The 21,112-nt window shown below is 37.5% G+C and overlaps 2 protein-coding genes across 8 annotated transcripts; both read left to right on the plus strand.

Moving 5' to 3' along the window:
- The first annotated feature begins 220 nt into the window (after positions 1-220).
- LOC108975100 (macoilin-1) lies at positions 221-17,967 on the plus strand. 7 transcript variants are annotated; one of them, XM_018943374.1, is made up of 11 exons: positions 221-286; positions 8,672-9,780; positions 12,833-12,977; positions 13,248-13,374; positions 13,497-13,623; positions 13,692-14,647; positions 15,207-15,470; positions 15,535-15,666; positions 15,726-16,516; positions 16,582-16,774; positions 16,853-17,967. In XM_018943374.1, the coding sequence occupies exons 2-11, from the start codon at positions 9,701-9,703 to the stop codon at positions 17,653-17,655; spliced, it is 3,618 nt and encodes a 1,205-aa protein (XP_018798919.1). In that variant the 5' UTR covers positions 221-286; positions 8,672-9,700; the 3' UTR covers positions 17,656-17,967. The 7 variants fall into 7 exon arrangements, with proteins under 7 accessions (XP_018798919.1, XP_018798917.1, XP_018798922.1 ...); XM_018943372.1 differs by having other exon boundaries at positions 224-510; XM_018943377.1 differs by having other exon boundaries at positions 224-510; positions 15,207-15,467.
- A 2,057-nt stretch (positions 17,968-20,024) lies between these two features.
- Positions 20,025-20,819, plus strand: LOC108975093. The gene has a single exon (XM_018943361.1). The coding sequence runs from the start codon at positions 20,093-20,095 to the stop codon at positions 20,741-20,743; it is 651 nt and encodes a 216-aa protein (XP_018798906.1). The 5' UTR covers positions 20,025-20,092; the 3' UTR covers positions 20,744-20,819.
- The last annotated feature ends 293 nt before the right edge of the window (positions 20,820-21,112 follow it).

A 21,112-nucleotide genomic window follows, 5' to 3' on the forward strand; every position in this document is an offset into this window, starting at 1 on the left:
TTACATTTTTTAATAATTTTAAAAAACTGAATAGATGGAACTTTCTTGATATCAAAAAATATTTTTGCATAAATATTATACTTTGTTTTCTAGTAATTAGTAGTATTATTTGTTATTTTTTATACTTTAATTCTTTTGTGGTTTCTTTTAATCCCCTTCAAATTAGATTGTGGTTATTTACTATTTCTAACATCTGGCAGCGACATAAATCATCCTACGACGAGTCGCGACGAATCGAAAAAACGGCAGCAAGGAGTGAAAATTTCGAAAAAATTACTTTACTACGGTAAAAACAGCACCAAAGTGAAGAAAATCGGTATAATTATCACAGAAAAGTTCCCAACGATAATGGCACAAGTGCAGTGTAAATTATACAAAAAGAAAGAGTGCAATTCGCAACCTTTTAGMGCATAAGAAAATTTTTTTCGTTGCTGCTACTCTTGTTGTTTCCTTGCTAGTTCGACAATGACGCCAACGTCGCTGCTGTTGTCGCCGTTTGCTTTTTGAGAAGTTAGTTCGCAGTAATTTTTTTGTTTGTCGTATTCATGTGCAGTGTTTCAAAATTTTTGTTGTGCAAAATAAGTGATTTGTCGCTTTTATCGCAAAAGCTAGTTGCAATGTAATAGTGTACATGACACTTGAGCCAAGTTGGCAAAGAACGACGCAGCGGCCGAGCAACTATATACATAATGCCTTGGATAGCAATACCAGTGTTTAAGTGCATTTAATAAAGTGAAAGAGTTTCTTTAAATTATGAACGAATTTTGCCCACTAATCAGATTGTAAAATTTCGCAAGTTGCTGTTTTTGCTATATATAATATGTTGTTGGAGTGCAGTTTCCCCCTGCTGTGATCAGTAGCGAGCCGTGAGCAGCGCTCTCAGCAACTACGTATACGTCAGCGTCACTGCCGTCGTATGAGCAACGGTAAAAAGTCTGCTGTTACTGCGACGACGATGGCATCCTGCGCTGCTTTCGTGCGCTCTTTTTTTTTTTATAATGTTAACGTTTACTTCGTAGCCGCTCTCTCTTAGTCCACTAGACCGAATGAGAGAGAAAGCAAACGTTTGTTGTGTTTGGAAAGATATAAAGGGGAGGTKGTAACAGGTATGGGGTCCAATAAGCACACACACACTCGCTTAATATAGTGGATGCTGCAAAATCCAATAGCAGTTGCCTTCATCATTGCATTTTACTTTGTTGGTGCTTTAGTTGCAGTTATTGCAGCCGGGCCGTTTGAGACAATATTCAGCAAGTTTTCGGATATTTACAAACTTAAAACTGAATCTAGTTATATGCATATTGCTTCAGTATATGTATCAATATTTTTTTTATGTGAAAAAGGTTATGAAGTTTTTTATGGTTGGTGAAGCATTAATCACATAAATATTAACAAATCGACGTTTTTAAAGGGTGACATAGTGTAGTTTTTATGCTAAACGATGGTGAAATAAAGTACATACATAGGTTTCTTTTTTATATACCCGTATACAAATGCTTGTGGTTTCAGTGCTGATGGCGGCATATCAGCAACAGCCCTTTGCCATTACAAACACCAATGCGGTCACAAGTTATCGCCTGTTTGTGGATTATTTGCATATTTAACGAGTTTAGCACTGAAATGCGTGTTCGCGCACAACAAATACGAAAATGTTGAAAATGAAATATATTTCTGAAACCACTAGGCCTATTTCAATATATGCATGTATGTATGTCGTATTTACTTTTGTGTTGTGTTCCAAAAGCAATTTTTGCGCTTGACTTATAAGAAGTCAATAAGAAATTTGTTGATTTTTAACGTTAACATAAACGCTGTCTTTCATGAAAATAAATTTAGTGATCCAACTTAATCTTTACTCGGATTGTAAAATATGTATGCATATACATGCTTAGGTACATACATGTGTATTAAAGTAATTTCGTTGCCAATTAATCACATTTCTTTTGCGGCGTTTCATGTGCTATACGCGATACAATACTTCTATAAGAAAAGTTGTGATTAACCGATGCATTTACTATAAAATAATGTTGGCTACCTTTTGAAAATATACATAGTTCTTTAAAAATGTTGTGTTTGTTTAAAAGTGCCACTCATTTCAGTAGACAGTTATTTTATTTCGAAATATTTTAAAAGTTTCTTCTTGCTAAATGATTACACAAAATAAATAATAATAATAAAAAAATTCGTACATTTTAAAATCATATAAGATGTATATTATATTATAAATGGAGTTCAAAACCCTATGTTATACAGATGAAATAAACATACTACATAGTAAAATATATTGTGAAATCAGTTTGCAATAATGTTTTCGTTCTCAATTGCCTTAGATCGCGCAACACCTGTTTCCCTGCCTCTATTTAAAAGTCATTCATACTTAAATTGTTCTGTCTAGCAACCAAGCACTTCAAACTATTTCGACATATTTCATCCCTTAAAACTCGCCTGCTAAGAAATTGCTAGTATCAATCATTTTTCACTTTTTCTTTATCTTCTGTTTTTCATTTTGTTGTATATTGCATTCCTTTCGCTTCCCGTTTGGTTGCTGGTTGAACAGCAACAACTGCTTTACATCTATTTTGGTCCACAGTTTCCCCATCTATGTTTTGTGCGCATCTTTCTTCCTTTTTTTTTATCAGCTTACTATTATTTCCGTTTCCGTCGTACGAACGTAACCAAGTGAACAGTGCCGCAACGTCAGCAGAGAAACATCATAATGTATGGCTACTCGGCCAGTTACCGAATTTAATTCGTACAAACTCACTAGTAGGGTTGTTTTTGCAACACAACTAACTAAACAAACAACAATATAATCACCATCAGCAGTAGCGCCAGCACCAACATTTGAATTGAGAACGAAATTCCAGATGAGACTAGCACAAAACTCACTCACTCCTGCGGAATGTTACGCATTGTTTCAATGCTTCTTCTTCAGTCATCATCGCTTTGCCTTTGTTGGTGTATATTATCAGCTTCCATGCCCCACCACATATCCAAAAGCTTTGACTACTTATTTTTGAATGGTTTCTCTCACTATCCACTTGTGTACGGTCGTCTGCCTGTTGGCGCTCATGTCGTTCATTATTGGGTTGCTTTTGCTTCCTTCTTCATCACTTAACATCCCTAGTATCGACGTAAACATTGTTGTTGCGTGTCCCTATACGCTTATGTAGTTGTTTTATTTGTATCAGTTAATTGCAGTTGATTGCTGAGGTGTTCTTCAAAACAACGCTGGAATAAGAGTGAGTTGTGTTTGCATGCGCTAATGGCATCTGTCTGTGTCCGAAGGAGTCGCTTGGAGTTAAGGGTGGCTTTTCCGATATACATATATAGTGTGCTAGTTCAATTATTTATGCTGTGCTTTATTCGTTTTATTCATATTAATAGCTCTTCCTATTTTGCAACGTGTTTGTTCTCTATTTATTTCTCGACTCAACTGTTGCTTAGTGAGGGTGTCCTGATTTTGTTCTTTTTTTTTCTTCTTTTTGTAAAATTTCTGTGTAGGATTTTTCACATGAGTCATGCTAATCAGTATAATAATAACATTTATAAATTGATGAAGATGTTAAGTGTGTCTGAAAATATTTAAAGCCATTGGTCGTTCTGCAAATAACATCCCAGAAGAAATTGGCATATGTAATGTGAGGTATCGTAATCAATAGGATACCCAATTTCGAATTTTTTTATGATATGTTATTTTGCATTTTAGAGGACGATATGTTTAATTTTGAACACGATCGATGACTCAAAGGAAAAAAGGTAGAAGATGAGTAGGGTTGGTGGAGCATGCAAAGAGGTGGCCAGTGTCATGCGGAGACTCATATATCGAATAGCAATCATCTATTCTGGATAAGTAGGAGTTTAACCTGCTAAAGTATCCAGAACGAAGCTGCGCAAGGGTCACTCTTGTTTCTAGCGGCAACTMGAGCTCTTCGTCTGCGATGGGTGGTGGTTGAAGCCTCCACTATGAATGGCGGTCGGTCCTAACCCCGTTTAGATCGGTTTAGATCAGTATGAGGTGATGGTAATACCCCCTGGTGGTTTGGATGACTTTCCAGATACAATTAATGAAGAGGAATTTCCCTGCAGAGTTCCTTGGGTAATTGCGTTTGTTTTTTTCAAGTCGGGCTCTGTGACGTAATATTATCATTTAAAGAGAATATCCTCTGAAACAGTATTTATATTATTCCCTTAATATAATTTAATTTTTAAAACTTATAGTACTTATTCTTGCATTTCATATTCTAGCTCTTCAAAGCTCCATGCATAACTCATCCATGTGAACTGAATATACCAGAATCTTAAGCATCTGGCTCCGCTTAACTCAATGCTGCACTCTCATTTTCATTTCCGCATTCCGAATCTACCAATTTCCGTTCGATTGAAAATGCTTTAGTGATGTCCTTACAGCCACTTGTTATCTTTCTCATATACATACATACTTAAGCTGCTGTGCTGTGCGTCTCTCTCTGTTTTCTTCATCTAAGGTCGGTCTATAGCTTTCTTCGTATATTTATTAATAAGCGCGCTTATCAGCGTGCTGATTGAAATTTAATTCAATGTCTGTGATTTCTACTTTCGCCCTAAGCAGACAGATGCGACCACCCCAAGCACTCAGCATAGTCATACTCTCTTTCACCCAACAACGATTAGCATGCATACAAAGTGGTGCCAAAGTACTTACATACACAGGTGTCGTTGTGCTTCTKTTACAATTCGTGTAATTTTTTTGTTCGTAAAATTGTGTTTGCGCGCACGCCCCCTTTGCATAATAATTACTAAATTCGAAACATTTTGGGATTGCTTGTGCCAAAACAAGAAATAACAAGTAAGGAAGGCTTTTATTCAGGCCTAACCGAATACTTTATATTCATATTGCAATTTGCAAGGATTTTTTGTATTTATAATTTTTCCATACTTGTATATCTTTCTATTAAAGCTGGCCCTTTTTTGTTTAATTATCAAACTAAAGCTGCCATTCTCGAATGTAATTCATTGCATCAAATTACAGTTTTGTAACTCAATGGGGATTTCGAAGTTTCCGATATACATATATGTACAGTATCGGACAAACAATTTGCAACTAAAGCGAAGTTCCAGAATTGTTTTTGTTTTACAATGCCATTTTTCCTTCGAATTGCTTTTTGTTTCTTATTTTTAACTTTACAGCATTGAAGTTACATGTTATATTTTTTAATGTTTATCGTGATATTTTTTTTTATTTCGCCCGTTATATTTGAAAACAATTTAAAATGTATGGCAATCCGCCACGACAAAACAATTGTAATCTGTTTTGTTCATTTCTTTTCTCCTTTGTTCGTTTTTTTTTTCTAACGGTATTGAGTTTTATTTAATTAGAACATTTACTGAGCATAAATCCTGCGCTGAAGACACGTTTTTGTTTTACATTTTTTACAAAGAAAGTAATGGCTCCAAAAAAGATATTTCTATAACTCACGAATAATTTCGAACTTTATTAGGAACAAAACTGTACCAGTAAGAAACGTAAAAAAATATGCATTTAAAAGCGCTCCGCAATTGATAAAAGAGCTTGGGTTACCAATCTCCTCAAGAACTGTCGCTCGCCGCCTGAATAACGCTGCTTTACGCAGTTACTGACCAGCGAAGAAACCTCTTATTAGCAAACGTAACCAACTAAAATGATTGCAGTTTGCTAAAAATCATATAGAATGGCCGATAAGCAAAGGGAAACCCGTTCTTTTTAGTGATGAGTCCAAATTTAATTTGGTGGGAAGTGATGGCGTAAGCTACGTCCAACGCCCACGAAACAAGCGTCTCAAAAATTCCTATTGTCAGTCACACATAGTTGTTATGTTATGGTCTGGGGATGCTATTCTGCTTCTGGTTTGGGGCCGTTTCATCGTATTAATGGTACCATACTTTGGTACGTTTACAGAGACATTATGGAATCCGTAGTGTTGCCAACAGGTGCTACTTCGGACTGAGTAAATGAGCAATTGAGAAGCAAAGCCCTGCTATATGGTGCAGAGGTTTGGACGATGACAACCACTGATGAGTCGATGTTGCGAGTTTTTGAGAGAAAAGTTCTGCGAAAGATTTTGCGCGTTGGCCACGGTGAATATCGGATTCGATGGAACGATGAGCTGTATGAGATATATGACGACATTGACATATGTAGTACAGCGAATTGTTGTTAACTCGGTTATAATCGCGTAGGCGGTTCTATGCCAGTAAAGAAGAAGAATGTTGCCACATGCGGAATGGGAAATGCCACTTAAGKGGGTCTAAACAGGACAACGATCCGAAGCATATGGCAAACGTCCTAAAATCATGGTTCCAGAGAAATAAAGTGGATGTAATGTAGTGGCCTCCACAGTCCCCAGACCTTAACCCCAATAGAAAATTTATGCGAAATTGTAAAAAAAAAAGAATTGATCGCTGTAGTGTGGCAAATACTGATCAGTTTTTTCAAAGAGCCCTGGAGGCATGGAAACTATAGTGGATAACCTTGTAGATTCAATGCCGCAGTTATTGAGAGTAATGGGTTTGCTACAAAATACTAAATTCATCTTTTATTTTATTAACMAGAAAAAACGTTAACTTCGGTTGCACCGAAGCTAATAAATCCTTCACAGTTGCTTCCCTTTTTGTAACTAGCGAGACAATAKGGATCACATTGCCTCGTTAGGGCCAAGTAGTATATTGGACTTCATTAATGGGCTGGGTCTAGGCGAGTCAATGTGAGTAAGGAGAGGGCACAATAGACCAAAGGTCGCAGTGCATTCCTCATCATCTTTCATTCAACTATGTGTTCAATTTGTATGGAAAATTACGTTTGCAAAATTTCAAAACGATATCTTAAAAATTGAGGGACTAGTTCGTATATATACAGGCGAACAGACAGACGGACATGGCTAAATCGACTCAGCCCAACATACTAATAATTTATATAGACTATATATACTGTAGGGTCTCCGACGCTTCTTTCTGTTTGTTACGAACTTCGTGACAAACTTAATACACCCTGTTCAGGGTATAAAAATAATGAGTCGTTTTCTTTGTTTTAGTTTTAAATTTTACAAGCATGCGTTAGGTGAACAAAACTACAATACTCTAAAGCAGCATGTTGCGAGAGTATAAAAACAAAAGTAAAAGAGAAGCGTCAAGGCTGCGGGAAAGAGCTAGAGTAGCTAATGGTTTGGCGTGTCTGTCGGTTAGTTGGCGGGTGGCAGAACAAGAAGCAATGTCAAAAATGAAAGCAATTCGTGAAAACAARAGACAAGCGCTTAAGCACATGTACTATAAGTATGTATATATGTACATACATAAGTAATCGGCCAACGTAAAATTTACTAAAAAAACAAAATAAAAATTTTAATGTTTATTTCTATTTTTGCTTTGGCCAAAATATTACCTATTATTGCATTTCCTACGCTGTTGTTGTGTTTCCGAATTGTTATAATWTTACGCTTTCATGGATTTTTACTACCAATTTTTTAATAAGCATCATTTTGGTTGTGCCGTTTCTCGTTGCCCAAATTGGTTTTCTCATTCTTCCCTTCTATTTTTTCGCTTTCCCATTTTTTCACGACCGCGAAGTCAATTATGAGCGCTGAAATGCTGCCTTCAGCGGAAAATTTGTTTTGCTCCGTATTTAGCGTCTAGCATTAAGTGTTTAACGTTATCTCATGTGTGTTTAGTAAGTTGTGTGTGCGTGTGTATGTTTATTTCCATGCATGTACGCTTCTATGCGGGTGGTTGCGAAAACAAATATTCGTTAAAGTTCCCTCCCAGCGCGCGTATATGTGAAGTTGTTGCTACTGGTAAAGTTTTCAATCACTCATGATTGCATCGCTTATTTGGAAGAAATGCCATCACATGAGTGCGTGTGTGTGTATATTTGCCTTGCTTATCATTACAAAGTCATCTGTGGACGTGTGTATGGGCACGATATGGCGCTAAGATCAGCGCAATATTGAAAATAAAAGCAAGAAATTTAATATTTAACGAAACACTAAACTTTCTATAACTACATACCGATTGTTTATACATATAATGCTGAGGAAACAAGAGTAGTTGCGCACATCGAATTAAATATTTTTACAATTTGTCCAGAAGTGAAAGAAAATTTAGGAAACTCAGAAAAAAATGTCTTGTGAAGTGATTGCAATGAAACTATTATATCTGGAAGGTAGAGGATAAAAAGAATGCCACCACTACTACCCATGCCTCGCAGATTTACTTACGTAAACGGAAGCAATTCCGTAGCGTGCCTCGAAATTAGTTGGGAACTTTTCTCTGCCGCTACCAGAAACTATTCGAAAATCGTCGGTAGTTCATTGTACACTATTTCCATGCCTTTGGATTTCAGCACACAGTAATCAGTATATGTAGTCCCAATTAGTGAAACAGCCGCTGAATCATCAATTTATGTATTTGCTCATCTAAAATTCGAAACTCTGTTTATATAARCATTGTTTTTAGTTATAGTTGCTGGCAACCCAATCATTCTTTACATTTTCGAACTTGTTATTTTTACAAAACTTGTTTTTTCATCAACTCTATTTTAGAAAAATTCCATTATTTTTKTGTGTTTAACAAATTTCTGGTAGCTTGATATTCAACGAAGCTAGTATTTTATCCTAAACCAAAATAGAACTAAATAAAATGTTTTTTTCCAATTTTGCAGTGAAAACTAACAACCAAATTGAATTTTTATCGAGGAGACGACGAATTCTAAGCGAATATCACAACAAAGTACAGGAGAGTTTCAAATATAAATAGAAAAGGTGAATGAGAGAAAAACAACAACTAAAACGACAGAAAGTAAAAACGAAAAACCGTAATAGACTACATAGAGAAAGGATACGGAGTGCGTCGTGCAGGGTGTACAGAGAATATAGGCAGCCGACCAGACTGCAAACTGCCGATTGCCAACTACTACCAGACCGTGCGTCCATAAGTAGCTGCTTGTTTTTTTGGTCACAGAAGGTGAAGAGCACAACTCTGACACTTGTCAGTTGCATTGGAATTTCGTGCAACGCACTGGTAGAGCAGCGTCAGTCTGTCAACCGCAGCAGCAGCAGCAGTCGTCGTTGCTGAGAAAATGACGTTTTATCGGCGGTCAATAGGCGCAGCAGTGTAGCAACTTTTCGAGCAACATATTTGTAAACGGATTTAAAAATAGAAGACGACGACAAAAACAGCAACAACAACAGCAAGCTTAAACACGACAACGTATGGAATTCACGAAAAACGCAAAACGACCAACTTRATTTTGTTTATTTAATTTGTGTGAAATTTTTGAAAAAAAATAGAACTAAAATTAAAGTTGTGCAAAAGTAAAAGCACAATCAGCAATCGGCATTGTTGCAAAGAAATATACAGTGARATTTTGGCGCGCGTCATTGCACGCATTAGTAGAGCCGGTGCAGCAGCAAAAGAGTGACAGTCAAATCGAGCATAAATATCCAGCGCAATACAGCCAGTAGTCGTCCCCCATCTCGGACAAACACTGGCGTTAAAATTTTGCATTTGTTGTCATTAATGTGTGTACGTGTGTTATGTGTGGTGATGCTGTTGCAACCATAATACGCGCATTAAGCATTTTAACACAAATAGAATATAGAAAATTTTGGTAAAAAGAAAAAAAATTGCATTGAAAATATAATAGCAGTGGAAGTTTATAAATTTCGAATTCTTACGGCTAAGACACAAGATGAAGCGACGCAATGCCGACTGCGGCAAACTACGACGACCAATAAAACGTAATAAAATTACAGAGAGCGTATACAGCAGGTGAGTGCGACAAATTTACATATGTATCTATTGTCTTATAAAAATAATATTTCCAAATATTTGCTAATTTTAGACATTTATGTTGGTGCTACGGTGTTGTTGGCATGTCTGAAATAGTGTGGGTTTTCCAATAATAATATGCTGCCAACAACTTTTATGACACCTTCATTAACATCTAGAGTGTTTTCATAAAACACGAAAACGTTATTCACGTCTGGTGAGAATCGAGTCATTTAGGATATTAGAGCAGTGTGAATATCCACTGATTCAGACTCAATCGTGACATACGTAAATCTTGTCACTGAGAGACACAATCAGTCAATATCTCTTTCCCTGCTGGTCAACTTTCGCGAAACAACAATTTTTATGCCGGCCTGTGGATGAATTAAATTCRTAAAATTGCTTGGAAGAATGTGCTCGCGTTTACTTGAGAAATGGCAAAAGTTGATGTAATCAGTCGAGACTTTCCTCTAGCGTCAATATACGCTATGTATTGATTTGTATCCATTTTAACTTTCCATTTGACTTTAGCCCTGAATTCCAATCTTCAGCGGCAGAAACCATGCCTGAATAAATTGGGAGGAATGATGTCGAGTCCCTGGCCGTATAAAAATCGATATCCGTTCCAGTTACAGAAACAAAAACGCCGTGTATAGGACCAAAAAGTGTTGTATTCCTTTATACTTTCGTCGAGTAATATACTTAGAGTACTACGCAATATTTCTTCCAAATCCCAAAGCCGGAATTTTACAGACCAAGAATTTTCAGATAAATAAATTGCGATCTACTTAAACTCAAATAAAAATTTTTTCAGTCAGATTTTGCATCATTATTCTAAAATCGGCAACAAGAAACCGAACGAAGCGTTAAAAAGCTTCAATAACAATAAGTACTTACCGAAATATACATAGCAATACGGCTACTAAATGATATGACAGCGCAAAAAACTGATCGCGTGATTCATGTAGCTGTCATAGACAGCCTCATTTTGACTCATATACATACATGTGTACTTAATGTACACACTTATATTGTAAGTACATAATTTTGAGACTCAAAAAGTGTTCGGACTACATATCTTTGGCGACATAAACAAATATGTACACAGAAATGCAAACACTTAACCAAACAACTAACAGAGTCTTGATGCTTTGGCTACTTATTGACATTCGGTTTTTGTTTTGTTTCTATTTTCTTTTTTTTTTCAAATTTATTGTGTACGCAGTTTTTTTTTTTTAAGTTATATGAATCGGTTATTTGTATGTACTTGTGGGTAGCAAACAAACAAATCGTATGTGCTCTCCTTGCGTGTGTTCGTATGTCGCCATGTCGTCTTGGCGAGGAGCGCTTAATTGAATTTGATTGATTTAGCGCAGCGCAATCCAATGATCGCGCCTCCAGTCRACTGATAACCATATATATAGCTATGTTTGTGTGAGTATGTTTATACGTACCGACGTAGTAGCTGAAGCCGGTAGGTGCCGTAGTATGGCAAACAAATCCATTTACATTTGTTTGTTTTATTGCCAGTTGGTCATATTTAAAAGCGGTATTTGATAGCACAYATTTGCCCCTCTTTCTGTCAAACAATACGCGCACACACACCAACCAGCACGTCTATTATTATTGGTTTGGCCAGCGTGTGTATTCTTTTTTAACATTGACGCTTAAGCAAATTGGATTGCGGTTGTTGATACGMTGTGATTATTATGCGACACCTTAATTGCTAATTCAGTGTGATGGAAAGCAGTTTTTAATCAAACTTTTGTTGTTGTTATACAATAATTAATTTCATGTTTTTAGAAAAATAAATAATAAATATTTGTTTTTTTTTTGTTTTCAATAAAACAATATTTGAGTTTAAATTGAAATTATGAATATTTGATATTCTACTTTTAATGTGTATTTTGTTTTTCTTTAAGAAATAATATTTAATTTTTATTAAACATTTGTTTTTCTATTTTTTTTTTTCAATAAAACAATATTTGAGGTTAAATTGAAATTCTGAATATTTGATATTCTACTTTTAATGTGAATATTTTTTTGTTTAAGAAATAATATTTAATTTTTATTAAACATTTGTTTTTCTATTTTTGTTTTCCAAAAAAATACAATCTGAGGTTAAATTGAAATTCTGAATATTTGATATTCTACTTTTAATGTGAATATTGGTTTTGGTTAAGAAATAATATTTAATCGAAATTAAAAGTAATGGTAGTTATCGTTTTTAGATTAGAATTAAAAAAAAATAAATAATAAATAAAAACGTTGATCATGCTATAATTTTTATAATATAATATAATGTATTTCTATCCAATACTTGTATTTTTTGTTATTTCTTACAAATAAGTGCCGTTAAAGGAGCCGCGGCTTTTAATAGCCGATAAGAAACCAAGAATTCTTCGTTGTGGTAACTTCTCTTATCGATAACGAGTGTTTTGGGTTTCCACCAATATTTTTTTTAGAAACTCCAGAGTATAGATAAGCGCTACAACAATAACAACAACAATTCCAATCCTATTTTGTGTGCTACTAAGTAAGCCAGTTCGTTTAAGTAACGATATCGGATTTTATTTGTGGCGAAAACGAAAACCCAAACTCTAATTTTGTAGAATAATAATAGCAATAACAATTATTTTGGGTGCCTAAATATGCCTAAGACACGAAAGTTAACTCCCGAAATATATACATGCAGTTGAACTTCCTTAACTCGAACTCTTGAATTGGCACTAGTAGTCATATTTCATACAAACTTCTTTCCATAAATCGAGGTCTCTTTAACTCGAAGTCTTTTGCTAATTATGGTGATTCAAATTAGGAAAATTCAACTGTTCATATAATTGCTTGGATTCCGATCCTCTGATTGACGGCTTGCATCTGGCTTTAATCCTTGAAATTGCAAGTTGTAAAGGTATGAAATGTTAGGTTATACCCGAACTTAGCTCTTTCTTACTTGTTTAAGTTATTTTCCTTACAAAACATATTTTGTTTATATATACATAAATTTCTTAAGATTTAACTAATCTTTTTGCTTATTTTTTTCTACTTACAGCACAACTGTCCTGTACTTGAAATTCCTTATACTTTGGGCCATTGTGATAACCGCCGATTTTATGTTTATGTTTCGTTTTGAATTTTTATGGCCTTTTTGGCTACTTTTACGATCGGTGCATGACTCATTTAAATTTAAAGGCTTGGTAAGTTCAACTACGAGACTTCATACCAATAATAATTGTAGGACAATAATACGAAAACTTTTGGTTACTTGAATACTGTAATATTCTCWGTTATATTTGCCTTGTTTAGCAAGGCAGTCTGATCTATGTTATCAGTTTTCAAGCTAATGTCTTAGCACCACAGATAAATTCCAATTTTATTCAAGTTTCCAAACGACAAAAATTATTATTTTTACKAATCATAAATTTCAATTTTTACTTAAGATTGAAATTTCAATTTTCTTTTTTCAGGCATTTTCTGTGTTATTTGTATGCATTGCAATAACATCCGATTTAGTGTGTTTATTTTTTATACCAGTGCACTGGTTGCTATTCGCAGCAAGCACTTACGTCTGGGTGCAATATGTATGGCATACAGGTAATAAAACAACAACAACAAAATAATACTTTTAGATATTGAAGCGTGAAAAATGTAATATTTTTAAGTTAAATTTACTTCACCTCATTGCTCACAATCACTTTCAAACTCTCTTCAAACAGACAAAGGCATATGCTTGCCTACAATAATACTTTGGATGCTGTTTGTCTACTTGGAAGCAGGCATCAGATGGAAGGATACACGACATATGCCACATTTGGATTTGTGTCGACCGTTCGCTGCGCATTGGTATGTACTCCTAACACAACACTAACTCCATGTTACTTCTGCTAATAATTTCATATTTTTTTGTGCAGCATTGGCTACCCAGTGGTGACGATGGGTTTCGGCTTTAAAAGTTACATTGGCTATCGCATACGACAGCGCAGGCAACGTGAAGTTGCGAAAGAGAATGAGTTTTATATGCAGCTATTGCAACAAGCCCTGCCACCAGAGGAAACAACAGACGATCCAGCTATGACACAGCTGYCCGCTGTAGCTGGTGCCACCGCAGTGCCGGCGGTAACCGCTGGCCCCGGTGCGAGCAGTATATTTGCAGCGCAAAGTAGTGCACAAAACTCACAGACAACAACTTCCCACACATCAGCGGTGACGGCGGCAATTAGCGCATTTAATGCATCGAATAGTTCCGCCATTACCAGTGTGACAACGTCGGCTGCATGCAGTGCGTTCGCCACGGCGAATGGCTTGCTAGCATCGGCAGCAGCAGCTGCGACAGCGGCCGCAACAGCAGCAGCGGCGGCGGCAGCGGCAGCAACGTGTAGTAGTATGAGTAGTTTACAAGCACAAAATCATCAGCATCATCATCAACAACAACAGCAACAACAAAATAATTATCACCAACAGCAGCAGCAGCAGTCGCCGACGCAGCAAAATCATCAGCATAGTAATCACAATCAAACGACGTCAGGCGCATCGTCGTCGCCGTCATCATCAACGTTGCACGATCATCACAACAGCCACAGTAATGCGCATAGCGGTGTTGTAGGTGGTGGCGGTAATGGTGCTAGTGGTGGAAATTATAATATTAGCAGTTTGCTGACAAATGCAGCAGCGACAGCCGCAACAGGCGGCTCAACTGGCATAGGTGGTGCCACTGCAACGCCTGCTGATGATAAGAATTACTTACAGATTAGCAGTGGCGGTGCTTCCATAGCTGCAACAACTACAACCACATCAACAGCGTCTATATCTACTAACAGCAATAGCTCTGGTTCTAATTCCGCCTTTGGTGGTGGTGGTGGTAGTGGTGGTAATGAAWCTATATGTATATACTATATTACAATCACACCGTTACATATATATACAAACGTCATTCATTTTAATATGCCTTTATGTAGGACTTATAACAATTATGAGGGTTTGCTGTAGTTTTGTTGTGGCTTGTAATTATTTGCGTTGGTCGCTTCCGAGATATAGCACAATACACCATAATATTTTGCAATTCTATTTATTTTACGAGATATTAAAAAAAGATTTTTGTATAAAAACCATAACCGTAAACGCTTAGTTCTTCAAACTCTTTATATAATCCTTGGGTTACAATCTATAACTGCTACTTGAATTTTTTTAATTTATGGAGAGATTATTTTTCAATTATATTGAAGTTCGTAATTTTTAATTTGGTTTATTTATTATTTAGACTTTCTTATTTATTAATTTTTATTTCCTTTCTTTGTTGCTTATATTGTATTTATGAAATCAGCTGACTTTCGTTTACATCACATTTCATGCCTCTCTATTATTTTCTTTATTTATAGTGTTTTAGGAGCACATTTTTAAATTCGAAATTTCTTTTCCCTACATTGCAGCAACATCCAATGGTCACATTGGTGGCAAAGGCCACCGTCGCGGCGCGGATAAGGAGAATAGAAACAAAGGCGGCGGCGGTGGCGCTGGGGCTGATGCCGATACCAAACATAATAAAAACAGCAACAATTCTAATTTTCATGCTGCCGACGGTAACCAAAACAGCAGCAACAACGCAATGAAAGATCGCGGCGATTGTGAGGTGTCAACTAATAATAACAGTCATGTGCATACTACAGCGCAGCAACAAACGAAAGATAAAAGTGGTGAGCTGCCTAACTGAGTGCTTGAATAGATAAAACTAATGCCTTTCTCTTTTAACTCACACAGATGAGCATCGAACGGCGAAAAAATCTAATACACCAAGCGTTTCCGGTGCGACGGCGCCGGTGGCGAATGGTAATGTTTTGCAATTCGATGCCGATGATGTTGTTGCTGTGGAGCCAGTCGAGCGAACTAAAGGTTAGTTGAGTGAAATTGTTTGACGAAATGCGCATAATTTCAATTCAACTGTTTTTCAGGTCGTCGTAATCGTGCGCGCAAAGATAATGCTTCCAAGGACAATCATCAAAACACTTCGCATAATAGCAACAGCAATGCGAACAACTCCAACACACACTCGCACAACCACCAGCAACAGAATAGCAGCACCAATAGCGGTGGCAATGGTAAAGATGCCGCMGCTAACACTCAAAATCATAATAGCGCTAGCAATAGCAACAATTCGGATGCTTCCTCGGTGTCCTCATCCACCTCGTCGGCCAGTTCGGCATCATCATCGTCAGCGTCGTCCGTAACATCGGCTTCGGTTTCGTCAGCCATCTCGCAAATAGCCACGAAAATGGTCTCTAAAGTCTGTGAAGCCTGTCTCAAACTTGAGGCGGATGTTAAAAAGTACCGCGCCGAGCTGAGTCACATGAAGCAAATCGAGAATGAACTGCGTCAGAAGCTCGAGTCAAATTTGACTACGAAATCCTGTTTGCAGGCCAAACAGAAAGAGTGTGACGAGCTGGAGAAACGCATACAGGAGCTAACGAATGGGCGGCATGCAGATATGCTGCAACTGCAGACGATCGAGCGACGTTTGGCAGAGGAGCGCCGCCAAAAGCAATCATTGGACGCACAATTGAATAATGAGAAGAAAGCCCGTAAAATTGCCGAAGAAAAGGCCGCACGGCCGGAATGCAGTGCGCAGTGTAAGCAGCGTAAGCAGCTTATGGATGAAGATCTCAAGCAGCTGCGACGCGAACTGAAAACGACGGAGGAAGCCAAACAGTTGGCGGAACAACATGGACGCAAATGGGAGCAGGAGGTGAGTAGTGATTGCGTTGACTTAATTGTACGCAGTGCACAATACTTAATATGTATGCTTTACAGTTGCGCATGTTCGAGGCTGAGGTACGTAATCGTGATTCGGTGCAACCGGGCACCGAGATGCTGATGAATGCGTTGGCCGCGATGCAGGATAAAAACTGTACACTCGAAAAGAATCTTTCAGCCGAGACGAGAGTTAAGCTGGACTTATTCTCAGCTCTAGGTGACGCCAAGCGCCAACTGGAGATATCGGAAAGTGAGTAACACACACACGCWCCGAAAAATAGCTTACACCACAACTTACACACTKACGATTTCTTGAAATATTTCACAGCTCGTCGTATTGCCAAGGAGGATGAAGTGCTGGATTTGAAGGCGAAAATCGCGCAATTACTTTGCGTTATGCCGACAGATCAACTTTTGCCCGCCTGTGGCTCAGCTGGCACCAGTTCAATGTTGCGCATGAATGATACGCCACCGTTGCAATCCGGTCCCGGACCAGCTTCACCCATGTTGAGCAGCCTAAGCGCGGCAGCAGCGGCCCAACAGGCTGCAGCTGCAGCGGCGGCGGCAGCAGCAGTGGTTGGACATCCATTATCGGCACGCGTTGGTCCACCGAATTCCGTTGCCGATTATGGTGGGCAGCAGTCGCCGCCCAATTATGTAACGGCGCAACATCAACATCAGCACCAGCATCAACACCAATTGCAGCATCCACACCAGCATCAACAACAGCAGCATCATCAACAACAACTCCATCAACAGCAGCAACAGCAACAGCATCAGCAGCAGCAACAACAACTGCATCAACAGCAGCAGCAACATCATCAGCATCAACAGCTCCAACAGCATCAACAACACCAGCACCAACAACACCAGCAACAGCAGCAACACCAGCAGCAGCAGCAGCAACATCAACAGCATCAGCAACAACAACAACAACAGCAGCAGCAACAGCAAGTGCCCGTAACGGTGGGCACGCCGGTGTTTGTATCGGCGTCTTCGCCGGGCGCTAGCATCAACAGCGGTTCCAGCCTCGACCCAAATGCGTCTGTGTACACGCCCAAAGGTGGGTCGGGTGCACCGGGCAGCGGTGGTGTTGTTGGCGTGCCAGTGGGCGGCGCCGGCGATGCCTGACAACATCCTGCATCTGTGGGCGTCGTTGGCCACTTGATGCGACGTAAAGTTTGAGATTGAGATTATTATTTAAGTTATTGATACATCCTCAACAGACACTGCAACTAAAACAACCGCAACAACAACTACAACTATTTGCAAAATATTTGAAAACAGCAAGCAAAGGGTGCTCGTGTTGGCAGTAAGCAAGATCTTGAAAGGWAGGAGGCGGTGATTATCAGCTTGCTAGTCAAACGGCAACTCTCAGAGCAGATACAAACCAACCGATGAGAAATATTGATAAATACAAAACAAAACAAAAGCAACTATTAACAAAGCAAAGGATAACAAATATCTACAACAAAAACAAGAACAACCAACATGAACATGGACATAAAAATGCAAATGAACATGATATTATCTTATTGAAAAAGAAAAACAAAACATAACAAGAAAAAACAAAAAGAACACAAATTAAAAAGAAAAAATGAAAGCAAGAAACTACTGCCTTTAATTGCATCCTACGATTAAGCGTGGATTTTGCTTTTAGATAGTATAGTATAGATTAGATCTGTAATGTTCAACCACATAACCTAATAAGATTTTTTATTAGACATTTAGAATTTTRTATTTTTACCAAAACAAAGAGATGTAGAGATCTTTTCCCAGCGTATAGTCTAAATTAGGCTCTWGGAGTGTTGTTTCCGGATAGGGATCGCATTGCCKCGCYAGCGCCAGGTATTCTACTTGACTTCATTAATGGGCTGGGTATAGGCGACTCAATGTGAGTAAGGAGAGRGCACAATAGACCAAAGGTCGCAGTGCATTCCTCATCATTATTCATTCATTCATAGGCTAAATTAGAGCCTTAAGAGCGGCGAAGAGTGTGTTAAATTATGTCTGTAGCCAGAACGTCTGTTAAAAACGATTTTTAACAACACTTGAATTCCTATAAGTACTTCAGTTTTAATAACTTACATAAATATAATRTTTATACCCTGAACAGGGTATATTAAGTTTGTCACGAAGTTTGTAGCACCCAGAAGGAAGCGTCGGAGACCCTATAAAGTATATATAATGATCAGTGTGTTGAGCTGAGTCGATTTAGCCATGTCCGTCWGTCTGCCTSTCTGTCTGTATATATACGAACTAGTCCCTCAGTTTTTAAGATRTCGTTTTRAAATTTAGTARACGTCATTTTCTCTTTAAAAAGATGATCATTTGTCAGAACTGCCGWTATCGGACCACTGTAACATATAGCTGTCATACAAACTGAACGATCGGAATCAAGTTCTTGTATGTAAAACTTACATTTGCCAAGATATTTTCACGAAATTTGCTGTAGATTATTTTCTAAGGCAACAATGTAATCTCCGAAGAAATTGTTCAGATCGGTTAACTATAACATATAGCTGCCATACAAACTGAATGATCGGAATCAAGTTCTTATATGGAAAACTTTCACATTTGACGTGGTATCTTCAYGAAGTTTGGTATRGATTACTGCATAAGGTAACAATATAATATCCGAAAAAATTGTTCAGATCGGATTACTATAGCACATAGCTTCCATACAAACTGAACACATGGTTAATAACATATATGCAYCTTGGAATGGTATTTAGCTTCGTTGCAACCGAAGTTAGCTTTTTTCTTGTTTTAAGGCTCAGTCAAATGAGTGTATTCACACGCATCAAGTTGCTAATCTCTACAATCTTCGAAATTGTGTCGAATTCCGATTATAGCATCCCATATAATTTAGTTCTACAGTACATCAGGATTAAAGTATATACTGAGAACTTGTTGTTGTATCGGCAGAATTCTACCGAGTTGACAATCTTTGACCGTTTTGGTAACGTAAATTCGGCTGTCGTGGAATCAATATTGAAACCCTCTTTATGGACAGCTGCGTTTGAAAGTTGACGACTACTTCTCCGGTCGTGATGATATGTAGTCGGAGACGTGAAAAAATACAAGTTTAAATTTGTTTTTGCTAGAAAWTTTTTTTATTTTATAAAAGTAAAAATAAAGCATCATTAAATGAAATTAAATATTTAGACTTGTCACAAAATTTTAAAAGTAGTCGCTGTTGATACTGATCCAGTTCCACCAATGCTCCTYTCGGTAACCATCCCTAATCCTTGGACATTTATCCAAAATTAATTGTACAATTTGAAGTTTGACACTATCCTGAACCGAACGCTTGCCTCTGCTGCAATCATTCAATTATTTAATAACTCGAAAAGTAAAATTTTCAGAGAACATATTTGAATATTCATTTGCGTAATATTGTGAAACTTACAAAATCCATCAGAAAAAAACTATAAATTGACAGCACTGAGWGCATTTATTTCTCTGCTATCGATATACGATTGAACACATCTCTATTAAATTACATCAAAAACATATTTTGAAATTACGAAGTGTATATATTTTAAATGTTTCGTGTTAAATACAAATGGTGCGTATACGGGGAGTAAAATGTGGGTTAGCACATGATAACCATCTGCTACGTCAGCCGCATACAACAATTAAGGATCCAAAACTCATTGAATTTATTCGTAAACGACGGATTGATTTTCGCGGTGAAGACCCGGTTTGTAAACAATGTGTCGAACAATTAAAACATATATATTCAGAAAAAATTAGACGTGCTCTAGAACTGAAACGAGCGCAACAACAAAGATCCTTGGAGTTGTCCTCCTCAGTTACGGATCAAGATGATACCATTACTAGTCGACAACAACGGGCGCTGCATGCGGCAAAGAAAGGTTCAACCACTACAACAACGACTACTACAGCAGTCAGTGAAAAGCAACTAAGTAGCTCRCAATCAACAATTGACGAGGGTCCATCCACAAGTGCTGCAGCTGCAGCGAAGCTGAAACGTAAAAAAGTGGAAACGGCACGACGCCGACATGGAACTGTGCATGTCGTAGGTGATGACACGACCGACGCGGAGGATGATGATGACGATTATGAGCCAAGTCCAAATGCTGTAAATGGCACACGCTTACCACACATACAGCCTATACCTAAGAGGAGAAAATTTGTACATGCAAATCCAGATGTCCTGAATATCTACATGGCGGGCCTGACCGGTGGATGATTCTAATGAGTTTTAAATTTATAATAATAATAATTTATTCAGACGACTGATAGTTGTACAGATTTATACTGTTGTAGTCATACGTATGTATATATGTTAAAATAAAAATTGTTACCTAATAAAGAATATTTGTATGTATATGATTTGATTTTATAAAATATACGTAATAAACGTAGAAATAACGGCTGTCCAAGTGTGAAGACTAMTAGTCAATTATTAGAATTCAGTACAACGTCTACTTAATTGCGGATTTGTTTATTAATAATTAAATAAGCGTGATTGTTCTTGCTTTAGTTAATGGCTATACCCCGTTTAAGAGAAAGTAAAAAATTAACTGCCGACGAAGCCTCTTAACGGTGAGCAGGCAGG

Source organism: Bactrocera latifrons, unplaced genomic scaffold, assembly GCF_001853355.1.
Source record: "Bactrocera latifrons isolate USDA-ARS-PBARC rearing strain unplaced genomic scaffold, ASM185335v1 scaffold_61, whole genome shotgun sequence".
Lineage (NCBI taxonomy): Eukaryota > Metazoa > Arthropoda > Insecta > Diptera > Tephritidae > Bactrocera > Bactrocera latifrons.